Source organism: Perna viridis, chromosome 11, assembly GCF_037379345.1.
Source record: "Perna viridis isolate PV_CMFRI_1.1 ecotype Kerala chromosome 11, ASM3737934v1, whole genome shotgun sequence".
Classification (NCBI taxonomy): domain Eukaryota; kingdom Metazoa; phylum Mollusca; class Bivalvia; order Mytilida; family Mytilidae; genus Perna; species Perna viridis.
The window spans coordinates 27,733,773-27,760,668 of record NC_142455.1 but is presented as its reverse complement, the minus strand read 5'-3'; the positions used below and the strand labels follow the sequence as shown (position 1 = coordinate 27,760,668).

General features: G+C 32.3%; 1 protein-coding gene across 1 annotated transcript in view; it reads right to left on the bottom strand.

Moving 5' to 3' along the window:
* Window positions 1–511: 511 nt before the first annotated feature.
* The window catches only part of LOC148603580 (2-hydroxyacyl-CoA lyase 1-like), a 27,921-nt gene continuing 1,536 nt past the window's right edge, over window positions 512–26,896 (bottom strand). Inside the window, exons 2-18 of the mRNA XM_088551497.1 lie at window positions 22,886–22,990; window positions 22,100–22,140; window positions 16,540–16,620; window positions 14,804–14,876; window positions 13,148–13,229; window positions 12,246–12,336; window positions 11,723–11,835; window positions 10,542–10,677; window positions 10,005–10,110; window positions 9,170–9,253; window positions 7,895–8,002; window positions 5,931–5,984; window positions 4,943–5,043; window positions 4,017–4,175; window positions 2,880–2,987; window positions 2,234–2,420; window positions 512–1,386 (exon numbers count right to left, since the gene is read on the bottom strand). Coding sequence (XP_088407623.1) covers window positions 1,354–1,386; window positions 2,234–2,420; window positions 2,880–2,987; window positions 4,017–4,175; window positions 4,943–5,043; window positions 5,931–5,984; window positions 7,895–8,002; window positions 9,170–9,253; window positions 10,005–10,110; window positions 10,542–10,677; window positions 11,723–11,835; window positions 12,246–12,336; window positions 13,148–13,229; window positions 14,804–14,876; window positions 16,540–16,620; window positions 22,100–22,140; window positions 22,886–22,990 — 1,662 coding nt within the window. The 3' untranslated portion in view covers window positions 512–1,353. The remainder of the gene's footprint in view (window positions 1,387–2,233; window positions 2,421–2,879; window positions 2,988–4,016; window positions 4,176–4,942; window positions 5,044–5,930; window positions 5,985–7,894; window positions 8,003–9,169; window positions 9,254–10,004; window positions 10,111–10,541; window positions 10,678–11,722; window positions 11,836–12,245; window positions 12,337–13,147; window positions 13,230–14,803; window positions 14,877–16,539; window positions 16,621–22,099; window positions 22,141–22,885; window positions 22,991–26,896) is intronic.

The following is a 26,896-nucleotide window of genomic DNA, read 5'->3' as shown; positions in this document are numbered from 1 at the left end:
AAATACAAAATATGTAAATTTATAAGCTATTAAGAGCTTACCATGTAAATATGGGTGGTACAGGGTAAATTTTATCCCAATGATTTTTTTTCTTTTTTTTGTTCCAATGTAATGTATATATAAAATGTATGTGAAACAGTACAAAGTTTGTTTTAAATCAACAATATATGGCTTAGAAAATGTTTTTTATAAGTTCCCCAACAAAGCAACCAAATTTTCCTCAAATCAAAGAGTTACCTCCCTGATTTCAATGCTTTCTATGTAAATTACTTCTCTTTGATCGTTGCAGTCAATAAAAAAACCAACATTCAACTTTGAAAAAGGGGGCATTTGTGATGAAATAGGTGAAATTTATCTGAAAACAAAATTTGCCATGTGCCATCCAGTGCCTGGATTTTGCATGGACACCATCTCAAGTTGACAAGATTGAGATCAATTTGTTGTACTCAAATTCAATCTATAAAAAATGTTTCATTGACAAAAACTTCACTTTTAATATAAACTTATCAAGTTCAATGATTTAAAATATTGTATTTATTGATGTAAAAATACATTTTGTATATCACAGCTATTTGCACATAAAATTTGATTCATAATGCCTGATTGGTTGACACCACATAAAGATATTTTACATACAAAACAATTTGTATAAAACCTACAAATCATACATAAACAAATAGTTAGCAGTAACGAAATTAAATGTCTGAATAAAACATGTTACATCCAATCAATTTAAATAAAAACACATGATAATTAAATTGAAATCAAAATATGAAACCAATTGCACATATAAAAATATGAGAAGTTTTACGGAATACATTTTGTTATTGCTGCTATCAAGTAGCACTCAATCTAAGAATCATGTAATATAAATATGTGTGATACATGGTTGGAAAGCCTACATATTTTTATTTTTGATATTTTATTTAAAATGATTAAGTAAAGAGGCAGTAACATGTGGTTTTTATATAAACCTTGTTCATAAAAGGTATAAATTATATAGAATGTACTGCAAAATTCAAAATTAAGGGAGATAACTGTAAATGACACTAAAATGCAATAGAAGCTGTTGGATATTCAATATGAATTATCTCCTAAAAGCAGACAGAATGGAATGAATAATTATACCTTTCATCTTATAGACCTATAAAGCTATTTATTAACAAAAATAAAAATATGTAGTCTTTTTAGGAGTGCATCACATATTACAGACTCTAAATGATTCTTACTAAGACTGCTAACTAATTAATGAACAATAATTTCTTAAATGACAACACAGATAGTAGCACCAGATTAATGATCACTATACTACCTTCACTATTAACATTAAAATAGGTAAATATACTGGAACATTCACATCTTTGATTTTGTCAACCAGAAAAAGTCCTGTAAGAAAAAAAAATACAATCAACTGAATGCAGGACAAAAACAAGGTCAACCCTTGGCAGTTCAATTCATATTTTGTTCATTTTTTGCAAAAATTCTGACCAGTAATAGCCTGGAACCCCATTTTTTTAAAAAAAATACCTCTTTCCAAAATCACTAAATTCAGGACCGTAGATCATACCTAATACAATTTGTGGATAGGTTTCTTCACTTTACCAAAATGTTTTGAACTTGAACATACCAAACTCAAAACAAAGATAGTTGCAATAAGCATGGCAAAGAAAATTTTAAAACAAACATAAAATAGAAATCATTGAGATGGAATCCATCTCTGTAGGCCCATGGTGGCAATTAAGCCATAAATACCATAAGGTCAAAGTTCAAGGTCATGGGCCGTAATGAAAGGGAAAATGTATCCATCAACCATTCTACTAAAAATTAAAAAAAAAAAAAAAAACATGTACATAGTAGGGTGCATAGTCTGGCTTGGTAGACTAACTGACAGATGAATACTGTAAGTATGTCAGGTGAATGGCACACAAAAGGTAAATAGGCATGGTCATAAAAACCAAAAGCATACATAATATTGCTTTACTATTACAGTTTGTTGAAGTTCATCCAAGGTATTAGAATGTATATTCTGTAAATTCAGAAATTGTTGCACACAAAAGCTATTCCAGTTTTGTCTTTCTGGGTTTAACACTACCATTTTTTGTACTGATAAGAAATATTTAGAATCAGTTATGGTGAAACTTAAAATTTTGCAGAGATATCATTCCCAAAGTTACAGTCATAATCCTTCTTAAATCAAATCATTACATCATGTCTATATATAGCTGAACCATACCTGTTGTTTTCTTTGTGCCATAGGACTGATCATTACATTGATCAGAGATACTTGATCTTTTGCCTTTAATGCTGTAGATAGACTCGATTGCAGTTCTCCATGTGTCCTCACAAAATATCCTTTTCCTCCAAAAGCTTCTACTATCTTTTCATAATGTGCATCAACAGTCAACGATGTTGGAGGAATGCTGAAAAATAAGACAAAGATATTTAAGTGTGCAACATTTTTCCCTAAGACAATTTGGTGTAACAGTGTAAAATATCATTGTTAACATGATTTTTTTCGTAAAAATGATGCAAATAACAATATTGTGTTTCTACTAAGCAACAATGTTGAATGTACAATTGTGTTTCTACTAAGGAACGATGTTGAATGTACAATTGTGTTTCTACTAAGGAACGATGTTGAATGTACAATTGTGTTTCTACTAAGCAATGATGTTGAATGTACAATTATGTTTTTTTCTCATTTCCTTTTAGAATCTTTTTTGCATCTTATCAGTTGTTAATTTATCTAAAGTTTGTATAATGGTTAAATGTTCTTGTTAATTTACTTACACTAGCAAAAGGACAGAAGTAATAGTCATTTAGTGTAAAATATATGAATTATGAAGACTTCTGAAAATTTCTAAAAATTGTATACTTACTTAAGTGGTAAATCATCAGAGGATTGTATTGTCTCCCAGGACTCTCCATCAAGACCATTGTATATACCATTGTTGTTCATTATTATCATAATAACTGGTAGCTTATACCTAAAATGGTAATTACATGTTCCTTACAAGGGATTTGTGAGCTTCTAGTCACTGAGTATACCCCTGCTTTCCCCAAAAACTCTATTCTTCCAAAGTATGTAAACAGGAAGAAGTTATCCAACAGAACCAAAATTAGTGTGGTATAGGACCACTAGCTGAGGCAGCATACCAAATATCAAGTGGCTATGATAAGCAGTTCCTCAGAAACGTGTTACAAAAGTTCTGGTAACAGATGGATGGAGGGAATGATGGACAGAGCTTTAACAGTATACCCCTCCTCTTCTTCCAAGGGGGGGTATTTTAAGATAAAAAAAGAGGCAAAATATTTTGATTTGACACAGCTTCTCTGCCAATGGTAATTTTAAACATAGCATTTGCAAGTAGTTACCAATGAAAAAATGTGATATCAACAGGCAACACCAAAGTCTTATTTGCCAGTGCACCAGTGCATCACAATATTTCCAGCTACAATCTGGGAATCGATACTAGAACCATTTACAGTCGTTTATAATCATCTTGACCATAAGTACCATAAGTGTGTTTGAATAGCAACCAGAAGACTTGTCGCTCCTTAGCAACCAGAAGACTTGTTGCTCCATAGCAACCAGAAGACTTGTTGCTCCATAGCAACCAGAAGAGTTGTTGCTCCACCAGCAGAGTATATTTCTGATGTGTGAAGGCAGAAACTAGCATAAACTAAAGCTTGAACAAGCCATCTGATTACTGGAAGCAATATCATTCAGTGGCATAAAAGGAGATCTTTTATCAAATAGGCATCATGATCATTATAATATCTCCAGTGAGGTATCGCAATATGTATTGTAACGTCAGGTAATGGAATCATAGCACCCCTAACTATGACCTTTAGATTTGAAATGTAAAAGGGAATCATTTTTTTTCTAAGAAATCTGTATTCAATAAGTTACACTACTTTGCATATGTATGTTGATAAACAACCAACAATAATACTTTACTGTCCACATCCAAACTTCTTGGGATGATTTTATCAAATTTCAAAAATCATCTTACCTACATATTGTTTCTATTTCCATACCAGAGAAACCAAAGGCTGAGTCTCCCTGTATAGATATCACCTTCTTCTGAGGTGCATGGTCCTTACACCAAGCAGCTGCAGCTACTGCAAACCCTAATCCTACCCCCATAGTGCCAAATGAGCCTGCATCTAATCTGAAATAAAAACATTTCTTAGTCCAAAGTCTTTACAGAAAATATTGACAATAACAAAGTTACAATACTGAATATATCAAACTGGTCAAAAGTCTTTCTTGATCTTGCATAATTCTTTATTTCTTTTGAACAATGTGATGGAAAGCATTATTAAAGACATGAATCTAGGTAGATAGTTCAGCACCATAGTTCTGCTAATGTCTGCTTACCTATGCCCAGGTAGAGGTGTCAGCACCATAGTTCTTTTAATGTCTTCTACCTGTGTGTAGGTAGACAGTTCAGCACAACAGATCTGCTGATGTCTACTTACCTGTGTCTAGGTAGAAAGTTCACCACATAGTTCTGCTAATGTCTACTTACCTGTGTGTAGGTAGAAAGTTCAGAACCACAGGTCTGCTAATGTCTACTTACCTGTGTCTAGATAAATATTTCAGCACCACAGGGCTGTTGATGTCTACTTACCTGTGTCTCCATAAATAGCTCAGCATCATAGTTCTGCTAATATCTACTTACCTATGCCCAGGTAGAGGTGTCAGCATCATAGTTCTGTTAATGTCTTCTACCCGTGTGTAGGTAGACAGTTCAGCACAACAGGTCTGCTGATGCCTACTTACCTGTGTCTAGGTAGAAAGTTCATCACCATAGTTCTGCTAATGTCTACTTATCTGTGTCTAGGTAGACAGTTCATCAACATAGCTCTGCTAATGTCTACTTATCTGTGTCTAGGTAGACAGTTCATCAACATAGCTCTGCTAATGTCTACTTACCTGTGTCTAGGTAGATAGTTCAGCACCATAGTTCTGCTGATGTCCATCGTGTTAGCCCCTTCACTGACGATGATGCTGTCTTTAGGTAACAGTGACCTTATCTAAAACAGACACCAATGAAACCAACTTCACATTTTAAAGACTATTAAAACAGTTTCAAAGAGTAACTAGATATCAAAGAGATGGAATCAATCTCTTAAGGCCCTACTGAGGTAAAAATCCTGTACATCAGCCATGCTTAACAAATTCAATTAATCATTCAAAATTTATAACAGTTGAGACACAAACAGTTGTGCAAAAATAAATAGTTAAGGTCCAAGGTCACCAGCCATAAAATGTGACACATCGTCTTTAAGTGATCTACCCACATGCTAAATATCAAAAGCCTACATCAAGAAACAAAAATGTTAAAGCCTGGACACAAGTTTGTCACTGAAAAACAGAATTTGACCTTGAGGTCAAAGTTCAAGGTCACAAGCCACTATCCATGGTACATGACATATGGTCTTAAGGTGATCTACCCAAATGAAAAAATATCAAAAGACAAAAAAAATACAGCCTGGACATAAGTTTGTTACCCAAAAACAGGAATTTGACCCTGAGGTCAAAGTTCCAAGGTAATAAGCCACTATCCATGGTACATGACACATCACCTTTTGTAAAAGTAAGGCACCATGTCAAAAAGTTCCTTCATTCAGTCAACCATCGTATACTACACATTCTGATTTTCAAAACTGATATTGAGGGAATCAACATTTCAGTATGCTACTGATAAGATCTCTAACAGTACCCACCAAGAGATTCAATCTATTTTCAAGATAGGCAGGTCCTAAACTTTTCCAAGTATCAATCAAAAGGTCCATTTAAAAGATTGATCCATGATAGAGTGTTAGTTAAAAGGGCTGAAGGTCCAGTACACAAGTAAATGAAGTCAAAAATTGACAATCCTTGAAATCAGATTATCACTATTTTTGAATGGCTGACTCACCTCATGATATGCTGCAAAGTAATTCATTGGAATGCTCTTGTCGTCAATGGATTGCTGTGAAAGAATAAAATACATATAATTCATTCAAGTAAAATTTGACTTAATTAGAATTAATGAATCACAGCATCTTACAAACAGATATCACTAAGAACTTCTTATTTATACATTATTACTTAATTTCTGATATAATATTTACATCAAGAGTCAAACGTGGTAACATGTTTCAAACTAGAGGCTCAAGAAAGCCTGAATCGCTCACCTGGTTAACCATTAGCTGATTTGAAAAACTTGAATAAGACTGGCTTAGTTAAAATTAACTGAAATGTCAAATGCAGGAAATGCTTTTAATAACATTTTTATGACCTAAACCAGAATTTTGCTAAAGACAACAGTTTTTGAGTTGTTTTAAAAAAACTGATCCTAAATGGCTTCAAAGAAGATTTTCAAAGTTAAATAAGTGAAAAATGATAAAAACATGCTCTCAAGGGCAGTATATCCTATTTCAGTCGATTAATTAATTTGAAAATTTCAGCATAAGTTTGTCTCATGAGGCTGCACAATATCAATATACTAAAGGCAAGTTTTTGAATTATTTGCAACAAAAAAAAAATCTTCTGTCCCCTATGTTCCATTTTTAGTAATGGCAGCTGTATATATTCATGGATTAAAAATCACAAGTCATTTTGAGCACATACCCTATGGAAAAAAATATGCTTATTTTCATTGAATGATCTTAAATGGTATGAGAGAAGATGATTCAGGGGAAATGACTCCTACATCTGTTTTACATCTGTTACATCATTTTTCACAGATGAAAAAAAAATCTGAATAGGAAGCTGTGGGAAACCCTAAGGTACAAATATGCCAACTTTTATTGAATTCTGTAAAACAGTTTTTTTGAAAAGAAGAGTTTCAAAGTTGTACAGGCAAAAAAGCAAAAACTGTTTCAGGGGCCCTAATTCCTACATCAAAAGATGAATTGTTTTGAAAATTTCAGCATAGGTCTGTCTCATAATGCTGAACAATATTATCCTGCCAGAATTTTGCTAAAGGCAACAACTTTTGAGTTATTTGCAAAAAACTGCCTTCTGACCCCTATGTTCTATTTTTAGAAACATCTGCCATGTTTTTTTCATGGATCATAAATCTCAAATGTCATTTCATGTGGAATACCCCAAAAGAAAAAATATGCCAACTTTCAATGAATTATTTAAAATGGTTTAAGAGAAGATTTTCAAAGCTGTACAATCAAAAAAAGCCAAAAAAGATGTTTCAGGGGTCATAACTCCTACATCAGTTAAAAATCTTTTTGAAAATTTTGGCATAGATCAGTCTCTTGATGCTGAACAACTATCCTCCCAGAATTTTGCTAAAGGCAATGTTTTTTAGTTATTTGTAAAATTATGCCTTCAGACCTCTATGTTCTATTTTTAGTAATGGCATGGTCATTTTGTCCACATTACTCTAAGGAACAGTCATGCCAAGTTTACATCCTGTTGGTCTAGTAGTTTCTGAGGAGAAGATTTCTGAAAATTTGACCATGACGATGTCAATAACAGATGCCAAGTGATGGCATAAACTCACTTGACCTTTGGGAAGGTGAGCTAAAAAGAGTATGCTTGTTTTATGACAAAAATGGCTCCAAAAATAAACTTGGTAAAATCTACATGGATATTGCATAAATACATGTGATTGGTGTGCATACTTTGACAGCAAAAACTTTTTTTTTCAAACTTTAGTGCAAAATATGTTAATTTCACCAAAGTGGCAAATAGCACTTGATTTCATCACATTTTTCTCTTACAAACAAAATGTACAAATTTATGAATTGATTTCTACAATGAAATGAGCAAAGACATGTAAAGCTTTTTAACTATTTATAGTCAATAAATGACAAGTTATAATGTATACCTCTTAAACCAACTCTATCTGAAATCAGACATAGCAATAAGTTCAAAGTATACCTGTACTGTTTGTTGATTAGCTTTTATCTTCGCTCGGAGTGTTTTCCACCAAGGTGAGTTAGGGTTAAATGAAAATCTCCCTGGCATTTTACTGAATGTCTCATTTAACTATTAAAATAAAAAGCAATTTTTCATAATAAAGAAATTGAAAACTTGTAGCATCATTGAACTTTCTCAATATGTAAAACATGTATTGGTTTTTTTTAAAAATACATGATAAACAACAAATAAACAGCTCCAAAGAAAAAAAAAGAGTGAAACATAACATTTCAGTAACAATCTTTCTTTTATTAAGATTTCTGATTTTATTATATCCAGTCAGACACATAAATAAATGTGTTACATGAAGTCAGTCAGTATTACATACAGAAAATGATAAAGAAATGAGCAATAACAGAAACAGGTTAAACATAAAGAGTAAAAAACAATTAAGTAGCAGTCTTTGTAAGAATCATGCAAATTCTGTAATATGTGATACTCCCAAAAAAAAAGGCTACACATTCTTATTTTTGTTATTAAGTTGTTTTATGGGTCTATATGATAAAATTATAATCAATCATTCCAATCTGTCTGTTCTTAGGAGATAATTCACATGTAATAATCCATGACTTCTGTTGTATTTAAGTGTCATTTACAGAGTTATCTTCCTTAGTTTTAAATATTGTATAGTACATTCTTTATAAACCATATATCCTATGTTAATTCATGTTTACTTTAACATTGTAAACAAAATAGCAAAAATTAAAATATATAAGCTTTCCAACCATGAATCATATGTTGCATGATTTTTAGCTGGGGTACTACTTAAACATCTATCCTATCATAGCAGATATTATTTTTAATGAACCCAGAAATTATTTTTCACAAATTCAAATTGCAAAAAGAGAGTAAACCACCCATTTTGTTATTCAATTAGCTAGACAACAGGAAGATGATAAAATATGGCTGACAATTGTAGAATAAACTTAACAGTTGGTACATGAAAAACATTGTACTCTGAACAGAGTTAGAAAAAGTAACCTGAGACTGGATATTTTTTGGCAGGTTTGGCTAATTTTAGCAAACATTTCTATAGCCATATTGTAAACATACTGAAAATTTGTAATCAGGACTGGCTAGAATTTGAGTGAGTTTCCTGCCCTGACTCTGAACAATGTGCAGTACAGAACACATAATTCATATGAGAAATTAAATTTGATCTTTCAAAGTATGGTTTTCCTAGGTTTCTATAATTTGGGTCATGACTTCATCCACTACAATTATATGCATATATACCTGTTGTAATATAGCATTACAATCTCCTACAAGTGATACAGCAGACTGTACATTGTTCCCAGTTTGTTCTGGACAAATGTCTACCTATAAAAATATCAAATCATTATTCAACAGATTGATTTGACCTTCTTTCTTCTATTCTTCAGTTGATTTTACTATTCAAGCTAGAAATTGCTGGTATCTGTTAAAAGTAAAAGTGTATAAAATCTGTGTGCTTTTTTGATCGAGTTACCATACATACAAAAATCGAAAGTGCTTATAAATATTTAACTGCCATAAGTTTTAATGAAACATCCTATTGTTTGCTTCTTGCTATTGTATACAGGTTAAGTATTTAAATGCAGAATTTAAAAAAATTGTGTCAAATTTTATCTTTTAATACAAAAATAAGGTCATAAACAGTTTAAGGATTTCCTAAGTTGTCTAAGTGCAACCAAGGCAGTGGGTGGCATATGGCAAATTTGATTTCCAATAACTTTTCATAACTCATGTTTTCTAAAACATGAATTTTGGTTTGTAATTTACTGAAATGGTAAGAATTAAATAAATCATACTGAAAGCACAGGAAAAGTCTAGTGCAAAGGGAAATCACTCTTCCTTTGATTTGTTCATAATTTAGTTGATTTGTAATGAACTTAAAATATAAATTCTGAGCCATCTACATTTGATAAAATCTCTGACATCATAATGAGTTTAATAATACATTGGAACAAAACAAATAGTGAGATGAAATTTGCTCTGTGCTACCAATATAAAGGGGATTAATAGCATTGTTTCTACAGTTTCTTAAAAATTCTACTTAAATTGCAACATTTGTGACTATCCTGTAGAATACCTGTATGATTTTGACATTAGTATTAAACCTTGGTGGCAGTCCAAAATGTAGAATCCAGTTCAATCTGGCCCCTAATAATAAAATGACATCAGCTTCTTGTAAAGCCCTGAAATAATGATAAAAAATGACTGCGTTATCATAGAGTTAAAACTATTTATTATTGCTTTTTGTCATATAATCATCTAATTCTGAATTTTTTTTTTTTTTTAATTTAACAATGAGCCAACCAGTCATCACTGTATCTCCTATATGCTGTTTGTTTGATGGAGTAGCAGTGACTACAAATTTAAGTCTGGTATGATTCAGCTGGGGATAGAGCCCACAATTACTGGCACTGGAGTCAAGCACACTACCATAAATCCATCAAGCAGTCTCATTAAAAATAATTCTGACGCCTTCAACGAGGTGTTAGATATTTTTACAGCTGATTTCAATTTACAAAGACACTTGAAAGTTGCATGTGTACAATCTTTTGGAGTTTCCCCAATATAAAAACCTTGCCAAATGTAGTTTCTTCTGTTTTTATCAAGAAATTACCTGGACCTAGCTGGTGCCACACACATGGGGTGGTCATCAGGTAGAACACCTTTACCCATAGGTGTAGGTAGGAAAGGCAGCTTGCTCCCCTCCACCAACTGTCTCAATGGTCCCTCAGCTCCAGAATAGGCTGCACCTGTTTATATACAATATATCATGGTATCATGTCATGTCAAAGATCTATGAAGTATGGGTCATTCCACACTTGACATGAAAGAACAAAAATAAAGTACTGCTGTGTAGAAAATGGTGTATTTAACAATAAAAATCAATTTAGTTTATTCATAAAAATTAGTTTGTTAATAGTATCATATAATTCTCTGCATAAGAATATAAATATATACCTTTGATTGATAGCACTTTAAAAGCACCTGCTACATAAGTTGATACATTTATCCCAATTTAAATTACATTGGTTTGCCAAGCGGTACAGAATTTACTCATTTAACAAATAAAAAAAAAAATAGAGGCACTAAAAATATTTTTGTAAAAGCAACCATGTTTTTCCCTAGATAAAAATTCCTAACACTCATACCTAAGGAACAATCTTATCAATTTTCAATGAATTCTGTACAATAGTTTCTGAGGAGAAAAATTTGGAAGTATAATATTAAAAATAGCCAAAGGGCAATAAATCCAGCATTGTTAAACAGATTTATATGAAAATTTGACCACAGATAGATCCCATCATGCTGAACACCTTTACCCCATGTCAGAATTGAACTAAACCCAATGGATATAGGAAATATATCCGAAAAACTTCTGACTGACCCTTATGTATCTATTTTCAGTATCATTTAAAATGACATACAATGTAGTACATTTGTATTTAATATTTAAGGAACTGGTAGTGCAACAAACCAACCTATTCCAACATAAAGTATTGATGTCAAAGAAACCAAGCTATTAAGTATTGGTGTTAAAAAAACCTTTTCCAACATCAATTATTGGCATAAGACAAACCAACATATTCCAACATTAAGTATTGGCATTAGACAAACCAACCTATTCCATTATAAAGTATTGGCATTAAACAAACCAACCTATTAAGTATTGGTGTTAAAAAAACCTTTTCCAACATTAAGTATTGGTGTAAACAAAAAACCTATTCCAACATTAAGTATTGGCATTAGACAAACCAACCTTTTCTAACATTCAGTATTGGCATTAGACAAACCAACCTTTTCCAACAATGACAAGAGGTTTTTCAGCAAAGTACAATAGTTCTGCAGCTTCCTTCACTTTGTCAGGGTCAGCTAGTGTTACAGGAGGAGGTTGACACACTGTGTATCCACTGAAATGTAAAATGCAAATATTTTTACTTTAAGTATAATGATTTTTGCATAATGAAACATGAATTACAGTATATTTAAACTGTAAAAACTATAAAATATATATGTTTATCTAGTTTCACAGAATTTTTAACCAAAGCTAATTTTCTAGATTTTGTCTTCTTTTTCAGCAGTCCTAAATCTCACAAACTTTAAGAGTTGCATTTCTGTCAATGTCACAAAAAGTCCCTACAAAAGTTTACGGCTACAATGTATATGACACATGAGATGACATCTAGAATTTAAAATGAAAGCTTTCATCACACAAGGTCAAAATAAAGATGATATATTAAAACCAATTAGCATGTATTTTCAATTACAAACACAAAGAACAATTATTATAAAAAGGAGCAAAAAACACAAACTAATTTACCTAATACTGGTTTCTGGAACTTGCTGTGTGACCATATTCCCTGCCATATCAAGATAAACAGGACCAGGTCTACCATATGTACTGTACCGTACTGCCTGTAAAGAATTCAAGTTACAATAAAATAGATCTGTCTAAAATTAATTATTTTAGAAGCAGAAATGATGTTAGGGAAATTAGTACATTTTGTTTATATCCAAATGTTACTTGAAGTATTCAGACTTGTGGGGCTCCAAGAGTTTCACTGTAACTAATGGCTCTCTATTTAAAATATGAACGGTTGATCATAGCAAAAACACATTAATTTTAACAAATGAAAATTCCTTAAATTCAAATATATACCAAAGCACTTACTTTTGTTTTATCAGTTATCTCCCTTTATGCAAAATTCAATAATTTCCCAAAACTGCATATATATATATATATATACAGTACGATTTACTTTCAAATTATTAAACAACTCAAAATATGATATATATACCTTGGAAGATTATTTCAATAAAATAGGAAAATACATGTACTTGCAGATATTTGCAATTTAATAGGCACACTTGGAACTTGCAATAAATTAATATTATACATTCAGAAACTGTTGACTGCATGTACTATTGTAACTGTCATCTTCACAAAATGTACTTGCTTCAGTATTATATGTTATAATTGGAAAGATACAGATGGATATTTACAAAATGGTATTATATAACTTTTGTCATTAAGGACAATTCTGATGTAGTTAGTGGTACTGTTGAAGCTTCAAAGTTACATAAGTCAAATGCAATCAATCTGCCTTTCCAGAATAAATACAAACATGACAATATCGTCTGATTTATAATAAACTCATTAAAATTAAAACTTGGAATGCCAGAATAAAGTTAATGAATACAGAAGATGCAAGAAGAATATACATGCCTTTTCAACAAAGAAAGGAATTTTTCCTACACTGCTTGGTCTGGCTGTATACTTGGAATAAGGCCTTGCCATTTCAACCTAAAATTAAAAAATATTGGAAACTATCTATGTATGGTAACTTACTTGTGATTTATGTCCCAATTAATATGAATGAAACATGTAACCTCCTATGAGAACATCTAATGACTAAATGAAACTACTGCATACATGTACCAGTATACTACAGTACAGTTCTGTTAATATCTTAAAAGATCCTAAGAAATCACTGACAAAATTTTAAAAGTTGTCAATTTAAAAAAAAATATCATTTGAAGAACAAGATTAAAAATCATCAGACCTGAGGTGTTTTTCTCAACAGGTTTTCTGTAATTTGTACAGATTATGAGTCTATCATCATCCAGATTTTTTCCTGCTGTTTTTTATGGGGGTTTCTTATGTATTTGATCTACTACTCCCATTTTTGTGTTATTGTTCCTAAAATCATTATACAACATTTATATCCATGATGGATAATAATTTTCATGATACAGGTTTTACCAGGAAAACAAGAGGCTCCCAGGAGCCTGAATCACTCACCTGATTAAATTTTTGCCTTTCAAGAGCAATAAATCTAACAAGGAGTTGTCTGACAATTTTGACTCAAGACTTACGTAGGACTTATCATAAGGACCATTTTATCAAGGGAAAGTTTTTTATCTATTATAGTTTTCAAGATAATGGCTTAAAACTGCTAAAAACATCATTTTCACCTTTCAAGGGCAATAACCCTACCAATAAGTCACAGACTTTTGTAAGCCTTATAATAAGGATAAATTCGGTAATTGAAAGAATTTGGCTTAACCTAACAGTTTTGGAAATATGTGCAAAAAACTTATGTCTAATCCCTATGTTCTATTTTTAGTAACAGTAGCCAAGTTTTTGACGGATCAAAATTCCAACATCAGATCTATGCAGAATACCTTAAGAAATATTCATACCAAATTTTGTTCCAATTGGTCAAGTATCGTCAGAGAAGAAGGCTTTTGAAAGGAAAAAAAACATTAAAAAGAGTAAAAATTGTTGAAAAAGAGCAATAACTCCAACATGGCTAAACAGATTAATTTAAATATTTGACCACAGATAGATCTCAACATGCTGGACACTTTTCCCCTTTTCAAAATTTGGCTAAACCTAACATTTTTGGAGATATATGTGAAAAACTTCTGTCTGACCCCTTTGTTCTTTTTTAAGTAAGAGTGACCATGTTTTTTGATGGATCAAAAATCCCAACATCAGATCTGTGCAGAATACCTTAAGAAATATTCATACCAAATTTGGTTCCAATTGGTCAAGTAATGTAAGAGAAGAAGGTTTTCGAAAGATAAAAACATTAAAAAGAACAAAAAAACATTCACTAATTCTATGCAGGATATACCAAGTAACATTCATACCAAGTTTGGTCCTAATTGTTCAATAGTGGCAGAGGTGAAGAATTTTGAAAAATTGTTAATGATGACAACCATGATCATGACTGATGCCAAGTGATGGCAATAGCTCACATGGCCTTCCACCAGGTGAGCTAAAAAGAGAAAATTAAACTGCCATGAAAATTTCATGGTTTAGCAAACAAAGCACATCTTTGTAAACAGAGACAAAGACATTATCCTAAATACCTGAGGGCACTCTTGAAATCCATCCATGCCTTCCTGGTCTTGATCACATGACCCACCAATTACTATCATAGGCCTGTAAAGATTTTAAAAAACCATGAAACTTACTTTCTACAACTATTACTTATAGAATTTATCAGTTTAAATGTACTAGCATTAACATACTGGTATATATCCTGGAAAGGAACCAATCCCAATTTCTATTACACTTAATTCAGTGCAATTCGTTGTAAGAATTTTGCAACACATGCATATTAAAATATTGAAGTTGGACAACACACCAGTTATTTACTAAATCTGGTAACCTTAATTAGGAAAGACCACTAAAGATCTCTACAGTATTGAATAAATAGTGTTTTTCAAAAGAATATCTGTTCATTAATTCAAATGAATTTGTTCATATAATTTGCAGTACATCATTAAAACTTGGGTTTTTTTTTTCAAAACAATATGTCATAAATCTGTTGTTATTGTAATAAACAGAAATACTGTAAAACTATTTTTTTCACTTAATTGTTCACCACAAAAGTTTAAATAGTATATGTATATGTTTTAAGAATGTTTTTGTGTTTCAGATGTCAATTTAGACAGCACTCCACATAAGAATCATGCAAATTGTGATTCATGGTTGGAAAGCCTAAATATTTTTATTTTTGATATTATGTTCAAAATATCATAGTAAACAGAAAGTAACGTGTGGCTTTCCATATAACCCTTGTTCATACGAGATAAAAATTATATAGAATGCACTGTAGAATTCAAAATTAAGGGAGAAAACAGGGCAAATAACACAACAAACAATAGAAACTATTGTATTTTTAATGTGAATTATCTCCTAAGAGCAGATTAATTGTAATGAATAATTATATATTTCATCATATAGACCTATAAAGTAAATAATTATATATTTCATCATATAGACCTATAAAGTAAATCAATCACAAAAATAAAAATATGTGGCCTTTTTTAGGTGTATCACATTTTACAGAATTTGCATGATTCATACAAAGACTGTTACTTAATATGCTGCTATTTATTTACCCTCCATCTTACCTGTATTCCATCATGAAGGGACATATTCTTGGTTATCTGTATTAATGTTTTTTTCCGATGCAGTCAGTATAGTTTTGCTTTTTACACTTTGACCTTAAAGACCCTCTTCCAAGGAAACGCAAGTCACCTGATCAAAATTCTGTTTCCTGATTGGCCATATACTGATAACTTAGTGGGGTTCGAAATTTAAATTGGGTGCCATGCGTTATTTTCTGATGAAAATTATAAGTAAAAAAAAAAAAAATTTTACTGTGTCAGCTACCTTTTTTTAAAGATAGTACTTGTTTTTAAATACTCATGAGTTTTGCAAAAAATTTGCTCAAGAAACTAGCAAAAGGTTACACAGTTAGGTGTACAAAACATTGTGTGAGTCCTCGTTGTACTGGAAACCTGTAGTGCACTAGCTGCACAAGCTGAAAGTCCTATAAGGCTTTTCAGTACAATATGGACATTAACGGTACAATATTTTTATATTGCACATATAAACCTATATCATAACCAATTTATCCTACAGCTACCATATAAATGTTAAAGTATAAGAATGAGCCCAGGATATGTTTATGAGTTGACATAATATTTTGTAAGACCCACTTCAAAGTTTGTCATTGGTTAAAAAAATTCAGCTGTATGATAATTTCCTTAACAGTACACCAAACTTTATTGCAGAATAAACAAGAAAATTATACCAGCAATTCTCCATGGCATTTGACATCCCAGCAAAAGCATGTACTAATCCAGGCCCAGAAACAACAAGACATACAGCAGGCCTAAAAATAGAATCAAGCATTAATTATTCAACCATTTTTCAATTTCATGTGACTGTTATTTTAAAAATGAGACAAAAATCTGAGGTGGAAGGAGTGGCAGGGCAATCATAGGATGGATATTTAAGTATGCAGGGTTGTCTTAAGGTAGACCTAGGGTAAGGGACATAACTCTTGAAATCAGTGATATGTTTGTATCATATTCAATATCACCAAAGCCTTTCAAGCTTTCCTTTGAAACAGAATGAAATAAGTCCAAGCTACTTTGATGCTTACATGAGATTGATGTAAAATGCTGAATACAAACGTTCCAATAATTTGTAAGAGTTGTGTCCCTTACACTAGCTCTACCTCCTTAAACAGAAAATAAATAACACAAAACAAGACAAGACTCATAGATTGATTCAGAAATAAATCACTGAAACTCCATTTCATAATTGTTTCATCACAGGTTGGCCATTTATGTCACATTGTTTCAGCTTCAGCAATACTGAGGGGTTAAATAAGATATAAATGGCCTGCCCATGGTAAAACAATGATAAAATGGAGTTTTCCTGATTTATTTTGATTCTAGACTAGAATAGGACTAGTTTCTTCATATTTTTGAATAGACACAACCTATGTGTTGCACAAAATGTTGGTCATGTGTTTTGAAGCACATCATATTAGAGTCTGCAGCTCACTTTTTACAGTAGCATCATCAAGACCTAAATAGGGACCAGGGTCCTGGGATGTGTGTTTGGTCTATCTCTACAAATCTATGGTGCCAAAAATATGTTTTTATGTATATGCTTGAATAATTATGCATATGCTAAAACTGAATTCTGTATATGCTCAATTATTTAGGCATATGCTTTATTTCATTGAAGGATATGCTACCCCGGACTCAAATTTTTCTGAGCAACTTGGCGGGTGTTTCTAGAAAAATAGAGGACTCTTACCCTACTGGTGCACCTGGTCCATGCTCCCAGTTTTTAATGGTGTCAGAGTTGTTCATTTACTTTTGTTTCTTTGTATGTATTATTTCAATTACTTTAAGTTCTTTGCTCTGTTTTCCATGTCTGGTTTTTGTCCCTGGATTACATTCTTTTGATTTCCACTAAAATCCTGGTTCCCTTGAATACTCTTTAATATGTTAGCATTGGTATGCAAAATTCGATTTATGCCTATGCATAAATATTTAGTATTTAAATATATTAGAACTTTGCATATGCTAAAATATTAAAGCTTAACGTTAATTCAAATATAGCATATATTTAAATAAATTATTTATGCATATGCATAAATTGAACTATGCCTATAAATAAATAATTAATCATATGCAAAATTTGATTTCAGCATACGCATTAAGGGAATTAAGCATATTTTTTCATTTTTTATTAATTTTAATGCTTATTTTTCACTTTGATACCGCACCATATAAATTCACACCTACAGTTTTGGAGTGATGTTACATCTGCTATCAGCAGGTTTAAAGTGGGAACTACACTGGATTTACTTTTTATTCATTACAGGTAGCCTAAGGGGTACACAACACGCACAGACAACAACAGTAAATGATAAGGTTTAATTTACTAAGCATACTTCTTAAAGCTCTTGTATTTAGGCTGGAATTTTCATATGAAATCAAATAAAAAAAATTACAAAATCTCACCAAATATAGAAAGTCCATTTTTTGGGGTTTGATCCCCTTTGGCCTCTTATAACTTGAAAACCATAAATATGTGAAATCTGACTGAATAATGCTTGCAAGGGTTTTCAGGATTTTCATTTGTTAAATCACAAAATTAGACCAGAAATAAACAAGCTATCATCAAGAAATCAGAAAAAAACTTGTTTCTGGCTCCCTTATTCTTACTTGGCTCAAATCACATTCCAAAAATCAATCTCAGTCTTCTTTTTGTTGCATGGCATCTTGTAATACAATTTAAAAAAAAAATTCATCCAATACAGCCAAACTTTATTCTGGACATCAGGAAAATGCATGTTTCTAGCCTCCCTTTTTCACCCTTAATTTCCGAAAAGTTCAAGTATTTACCCCAAAAATAAATCAAAGTCTAACTGTTATGGTATAGAATATTGTGGAACAATATCATAGACTATCCTATGCTTTAATTTGCATTAGGTAGTTAAAGTCTATTAAATGCTTGCTTTAGGCCCCTTTTTGGCTACTAATTCTAAAAAGGTTAGATTTTAAAAAAATTAAGAAAAATTGGTCAGGAAAATGAAACATTTTTACACAAAACATACATGGGATCTTAATTTAATAATACAGTGAAAATCATAAAATCAGTTCCACATTTACAAACTGTTTTGATTAAATAACAGTTTGAGAGACAGATGGATAGGATAAAAACAATGTGTCTGAAGGCAGGAAGCTTTGTAGGGGCCCAGTAACCAACTAACAATGTGTCTGAAGGCAGGAAGCTTTGTAGGGGCCCAGTAACCAACTAACAATGTGTCTGAAGGCAGGAAGCTTTGTAGGGGCCTAGTAACCAACTAACAATGTGTCTGAAGGCAGGAAGCTTTGTAGGGGCCCAGTAACCAACTAACAATGTGTCTGAAGGCAGGAAGCTTTGTAGTGGCCCAGTAACCAACTAACAATGTGTCTGAAGGCAGGAAGCTTTGTAGTGGCCCAGTAACCAACTACAACTTAAACAACCTAAAAACACCATAAACATTTCTTAGAAAAGTTCCAAGAGTAATCAAGGGAACCAAGGTTATAGCGGTAATCAAAAGAATATAATCCAGGGACAAAGACCAGACATGGAAAACAGACACACACAACAAAGAACATAAAGTAACCAAAATCATACATACAAAGTAACAAAAGTAAATGTGCAACTCGGACTCCACTAAAAACTTGGAGCTTGGACCAGGTGCACCGGTAGGGTAAGTGTCCTCTGCTTTTCTAGAAACACCCGCCGAGTTGCTCATAAAAAGTCAAGTCCAGGGTAGACAAACGAGGAAAGGTAAACTATGACTCATTGAATAAATCAGTTTTAATGATGCTGATGGATACATCATAACGATCCACGAGTTCATGATGACGACCATAAAACTTCAGTAGTAATGACTTCAATCTTGTAGCAACATAACTCTGTTCCAGAAGCCTATTTGCTAGAGTTCTAGCGCGATGCAAAAAGTCTGTGTAGCTTCGGCAAGCTCTGGCATAACATATGAGTTGTGATATAAATACTCCATACGCAGGAGCCGAAGGGATGTTGCCACAGATGAAAGGAAAGTTGACAATTTTGAATTAAAAGTCATCACGTTTGTCGTAAAGTTTGGTCAATAGTTTTCCTTTACCATCGATTTCTAAGTGTAGGTCAAGATATGAGGCTGAATTCACAGTGTCTGTAGTATCCTTTATCTCAAGTTCTTTTGGGTAGATGCGATGTATCAAATCCCCTAAATTAGGATTGTTTAAAGATAATACGTCATCTATATAGTGGAAACTGAGATTGAAGGATCTAGCCAATCGATATTCTTTCTTTCTGATCAGATCAGCTATAAAGTCAGCCTCATAAGAGTGAAGAAATAGGTCAGCAAGTAAAGGAGCACAATTTGTTCCCATTGGAATGCCGACCGTTTGTTGAAAAACATGTCCACCACACTGGACAAATATGTTGTTGATTAAAAATTCCAGCATTCTGTAAACATCTTCCTCTGTATATTTGGAAGATGATTTGGAATTATTTCTTACAAAGTATTAGGAATCTCTACCAAGAATTATATATCTGTATCTAGGTGTACCATCTTTTTTGGAAAAACAACGATGTATAATGTTTTCAAGTCGGGATTTTAACTGAGTATGGGGTGAAAAATCATAGGTTTTAATGCTATTATATTCAGATAATAGTCTTGAACTGATTGTCTCCAAAAGATCTTTCGAATTTTTCAGGATCCACATTGAATTAATACCACTACGGGAGTAACAAGTGATGTGGTAGGACTGCAGACCCTCTTTGACAGTTGTGAGTATAGAAGTTAAAAGTTTTGAAAGAGGTTTGGTGGTACATTTTGCAGATCCAACTATGAAACGTTGTTTGTATGGATTCTTGTGAAGTTTAGGAATCCAGTACATAGACGGTAAATCACAATCATCGTCCTTGGTAGAGAGACCAAAAGAGGATAGCACAGATTTATGGTTTTCCACAATCTCTTCTTTGGAGAGAGTGGTAGCAGTATAGGTCTTATCACTGTTATTATTTTCTACGTCTACCTCTGATAATAAACATGGATATAAAATGTTTTGCAGACAAAAACAATGTTGTTTTGGGCTTTGTCTGCTGGTACGACAACATATTTGTCATGTATAGTAGACAATGTTTTTGCTACATCGGGGTCTTTGTAAACTGATGTAGCCTTGGCACTCATTGACCTACTTAGAACTTTCATTCGTTTCAAAATTAAAGACCTCACTGCCTTTAACCACTCTGACAGAGAATCAATGTCTTCTTGTTCTCGTTTTATCCAATGAGCAATATAAAAATTGACTTTTATAAAAAGTTTGGCCACTTGAGCCAAAATTTTATGCTCATTTCAGCCTGATAAAAAAGGGGGAAACATTATATTGTCAGAATTAAAATCTAATGTCACTGGTATGTTTGAGAATTAAAGCCAATATTCTGTGATGTCAATGGTAGTATTCATATTTAAAATTTCCAACACTTAATCTTCTTAGTCTTCTTTTTTCATTAACTAAGTTCTACATAATGAACCCAGGCTATATATCTATACAGATAGCTCCAAGATTATAAAAGCTTAGAAGAAAGAAAAAAAATGTTTTCATCCCTTACATATATATATAATTCATTTTATTCATATATTTGTCAAAGAAATTAGGAAAAGGTAATATTTTTTATTCTTAGTAAGACATATCAATTCTAAGAAAAAGATATCCTGTTTTGGTCCAAACAACAATAACAGATGTCATTAATTAATGTTTAACACTTTAATGACATGACATTAATTTCCATGATTCATCTTGATTCTTATAGGACTAGTAGTTTCTTCATATTTTTGGTTAGACACAGCCTTCAAGACCTAATTAGGGACCATGGTCCAGGGATGTGTGTTTGGTCTATCTCTACAAATCTATGGTGCCAAAAATATGTATTTATGTATACGCTTGAATATTTATGCATATGCTAAATTTGATTTATGAATATGCTAAAATTGAATTCTATATATGCTAAATTATTCAGGCATATGTTGATTTCATTTAAGGATATGCTAAAATACGTTAGCATTGGTATGCAAAATTCAATTTATGCCTATGCATAAATATTTAAGCATAGGCATCATTAGAAATTTGCATATGCTAAACCTTAATTCAAATATAGCATATATTTAAATAAATTATTTATGCATATGCATAATTCGAATTATGCCTATGAATGAATAATTTAGCATAGGCAAAATTAAAAATAAGCATATACATAAATAATTAGATTAGAGTTCACAAGTAATTACTTACTTTTTTGTCATGTAACCAATGATGGATGCTCCATAGGATGCCTAAAACAAATAAATAAAATCTTGATAGTTTATAGCATATTTCTATGATTTGTAACATATTCCTGTTTATACATTATAGAACTGTTGAACTGAAGGGTTGGATCCAGAAATTAGTCTCTAAAGAGCCTGAATTGCTCACCTTGCCTAATAAGGCAACATTCTATTTTTTGTAAAAAGCTATGCTTGTATTCTTGGACACAATTGCCTAATGCTAATACCCAAGAAACAATTATATCAACTTTCATTGATTTCTAATATTACATAATTTGACTTAAGTACCTAATGGTTTTTAAGATACATGGGAAAAACTGCTGTCTAACCTGTGTTTTATATTTAGTAACTATGGCCATGTTTTTAAAGACGCAAAAATCCAGAATCAGTTCTTGGCAAAATACCCCAAGGAATACTCATACCAAGTTTGGTTTTAGTTGGTGTGGTGGTGTCAGAGGAGAAAAGTTTGGAAAAATTGTTAAACAATGATGGACGATGATAGACAATGATCGATGGGGGATGGGGGTGTGTCTTGTCCTGATATTTACAAAAAGAAAAGGGTTTTCAGGCTCTCATTTACTGATTTTTGCCAAAATCTTGCACAATAATGAATAGTCAATTAAAAGCTAATGCCTGTATCACAAATAGATCATGTCTTTTCTACCTATAAAGCCTATAAGAAAGCCAGACAAGATAGTTTTACAGTATTATAATACCTTAATATATTTTATGTACATATTTTCTTAATACTCACAGCTTGTTCATTTCTCATTCCAAAGTATTTAATACCAAACTCTTGAGCTGCCATAGCAATTTCTGTGACTGGAATACCAACGATACCAAACATATACTCCACTCCCTAGAAAAAGAAATTAATCATGATGTAATTGCAACTAAAATAAAATGGACAAGTCACAAAGCATTGCATCCTCTGTCCTTTCAGTATAAGAGAGGGCGCCTGTGTCTACTTGGGAGAAACAGCATTTCGTGACCTTGACCTCTGACATCATATTTTGTGACCTTGAAAATGAAAAGGTTTCTGAAGGGTAATTATAAATCAATAACAATTGAGAGAAACTAAATATTTTTCACAATGATAGCATGTAATGATACTGACAGCTTTGCTATTTCCCTTGACAACTTCATTGGTGAAGAGACAGTGGCAAATCCAGAGTTTTAGGTAAGGGGCCCCCAAAAAATTTCTTGACATGATCACCGGTGAGGATCACAAAGTGAGTGTTTTTTTATGATTAACCCTACCAAAGCAACTAGTCCATGCTCCCAGTTTTTAATGGAGTCCAAGTTGCTCATTTGCTTTTGTTACCTTGTATGTAAGATTTTAGTTACTTCATGTTCTTTGTTGTGGATGTCTTTTTTCCATGTCTGGTCTTTGTCCCTGGATTACATTCTTTTGATTGTGGCTATAACCTTAGTTCTCTTGATTACTTTTTAACACACATAATTTTTCAACAACTTTTTTTCTAAGAGGGGGGCCGGCCCCCCAGGGCCCCTTGGATCCACAACTGAAAAATTACTATCAACAGAAGGTGTACAATGGCATCACATGATAAAGAGTGTGCAAATGTTTCATTGAATTGCATTCGTTTTTTTAGAGAAGTTGTAAATTAAAAGATGCCTCCCGTACATTGGTTAACATATGATAATGGTACTATTACAATAGGAGAAGCACAATATGGCAACTTTGATAAAGAAGTTTCAGCAGTTTTAGAGTATTTGAGGAGTAGAATTGGTGACAGACAAAGGGATGAATGGATAGTCAGCATGACCACTATTTACCTCAGGATTTTCAAGTGGAGGTTATAAACAGCATGTTAACTTTATACCTCCCACTTTTCGAGTGGACTGTAAAACTTTGGAGGTTGTGTCCTTAAAATTTTCTTGACACATGCAAATATTGAAGAAATTTGTTTATGGGAAAAATAGATCCCCATGCACCCTAACTGGCTGACCCAAAAGTAATTATAGGCCTGTAAAAAATAGACCAAAGTTGTAGTAAAGTTCATAGCTTAAGTTAAATGAAATGCTTGCTTTAGGCCCCTTTTTGGCACCTTATTCTAAAACTGTTAGATTTAAAAAATTAAGAAAAACTGGTCAGAAAAATAAAACATTTTTACAAAAAACATACATGGAATCTTTATTTTATTAATACAGTGAAAATCATAAAATCAGTTCCACATTTACAAACTGTTTTGATTAAATAACAGTTTGAGAGACAGAGGGACAGGATGAAAACAATATGTCTCAAGGCAGGAAGCTTTGTAGGGGCCCAGTAACCAACTACAACTTAAAAAACCTAAATAGACCATAAACATTTCTTAGAAAAGTTCCAAATGAGCAATATAAAAATTGACTTTTATAAAAAGTTTGGCCACTTGAGCCAAAATTTTATGCTCATTTCCAGCCTCATAAAAAAGGGGGAAACATTATATTGTCAGAATTAAAATTCATACATGAATGCAAGGAGTTATCCCCTTTCAACTTCTAATGTCATTGGTATGTTTGAGAATTGAAGCCCACATTCTGTGATGTCAATGGTAGTATTCATATTTAATTAAAGTATGAACTCTTAAACTACAAGTTTGTCTTTTTTTTTCATTAATTTTTCATTAATAAAGTTCTACATAATGAACCTGCTCGGACGTTAAACCCCAACAAACAAACAAAACATAATGAACCTAGTCTATCTATAGCTCCAAGGTTATAATGGCTAAAAGAAAGAAAAAATAGTTTTCTTCCCTTACATAAACATTTATTTCATTTTATTCATATATTTGTCAAAGAAACTAGGAAAAGGTAATATCCTTTTAATCTTTGTAAGACAAATCAATTCTAAGAAAAAGATATCCGGTTTTGGTCAAAACAACAATAACAGATGTCATTATTTCATGTTTAACACTTTATTTTAATGACATGACATTAATTTTACTGTATATATGTGGTTTTACCTTGTACATGTATTACATCATCGTGATCTGCATAAACACGGAAAGAAATACATTGAATTGAACCAAGTCTGAGAATGAATAAAAAAGGGATCTGGTATAATAGGATCCAAAATATAATATTTACATCATCATGATCATAAACTCAACATCATGTATAAGACCTTGAAGTAATACATTGAATTGAATCAAGTCTTAGGATTAACAAAACAAGCGGCTCCCAGGAGCCTGAATCGCTCAACTGGTTGAATTTTGCCTTTCAAAGGCAATAAATTTACAGAAAAGTTGTCCAACAATTTTGACTCAAGAAGTCTTTGGTAGGACTTATCATATTAAGATCTTTTCAACAATTGAAAGTTTCTTTTAATCTATCATAGTTTTCAAGATATTGATTGAAAACTTAAAAAAAGTCATTTTTCCCCTTTCAAGGGCAACAACTCTTACAAGGAGTCATCTGACAACTTTTATTCCTGAAGACTTTTGTAGTCTAAATATTATGGATCATTTCAGCTATTGAAAGAATTTTGCTAAACCTAACTGTTTTGGAGATATATGCAAAAAACTACTGTCTGACCACTATGTTCTATTTTTAGTAATGGCTGCCATGTGTTTTGACAAATCAAAAATCCCCACATCTGTTCTATGCAGGATACCCCAAGGAACATTCATATAAGTTTGGTTTCAATTAGTCAAGTAGTGTCAGAGGCGAAGATTTTTGAAAGAAATAACATTAACAAGAGGCTCCCAGGAGCCTGAATTGCTCACCTGGTTAAATTTTGTCTTTCAAGGTTAATAAATTTAACAAGGAGATGTCCAACAATTTTGACTCAAGAAGACTTTGGTATGAATTATCATAAGGATCATTTCAGCAATTGAAAGAGTTTGGTTAAACTTAACGGTTTTGAGATATATGCGAAAAACTACTGTCTGACCACTATGTTCTATTTTTAGTAATGACGGCCATGTTTTTCAACAAATCGAAAATCCCCAAACCAGTCCTATGCAGGGTACTCCAAGGAACATTTATACCAAGTTTGGTTCTAAACAGTCAAGTAGTTTCAGAGAAGTTTTGTACGATTGTTAACGATGACGCCGGACGCCAGACGCCGGACGCCAGACGCCGGACGCCAGACGCCGGACGCCGGGTAATGGCAATAGCTCACATGGCCTTTGGCCTGGTGAGCTAAAAAAGAGGCCTGATACAAGGTCAAAAATATATTATTTACTTATAGTTTGTTTCTGTCCCATACCTATCAAGGAAAATTTGGCCCTAACTAAATAAATACATTGCCAAATTTCAATATTTTGTAATACTTTTTCTTTTGTAATTGAGCTTTGAGTGAGAGATTCAGCCAGACTTTTGGAGAAAATTGATAGAATATAATCCAGGGATAATGACTAAACGCAGAAAATAGAAATACACACAACAAAGACCCTGAAATAACTAAATTAACACATACAAAAGAACAAATAGTGAACAGATCGGTTCTCATGGTGCAGATGGATACATCAATGATGATCTACAAGTTCATGTTGCAACCTAATTAAAATTGTTCCATTCAGACACTGTATGTAGAATCTAATATTACACTGCATTCTACTTTCTGTTCAGATGACCTTTTCAGAATTCTCCTTTTTTTCCTTTGAATAATGCTGTCAGATTCATCTGATGATGACAAAACTGAAATTCTTACTTCATTTGTGAAAGATTTCTACTGGCATACATTTCAAGTCCTAAGGTTTCAATTAAAATTGCAATCTTTACTAATCTTTGATGATTGATTGCAAGATTTACACATTTA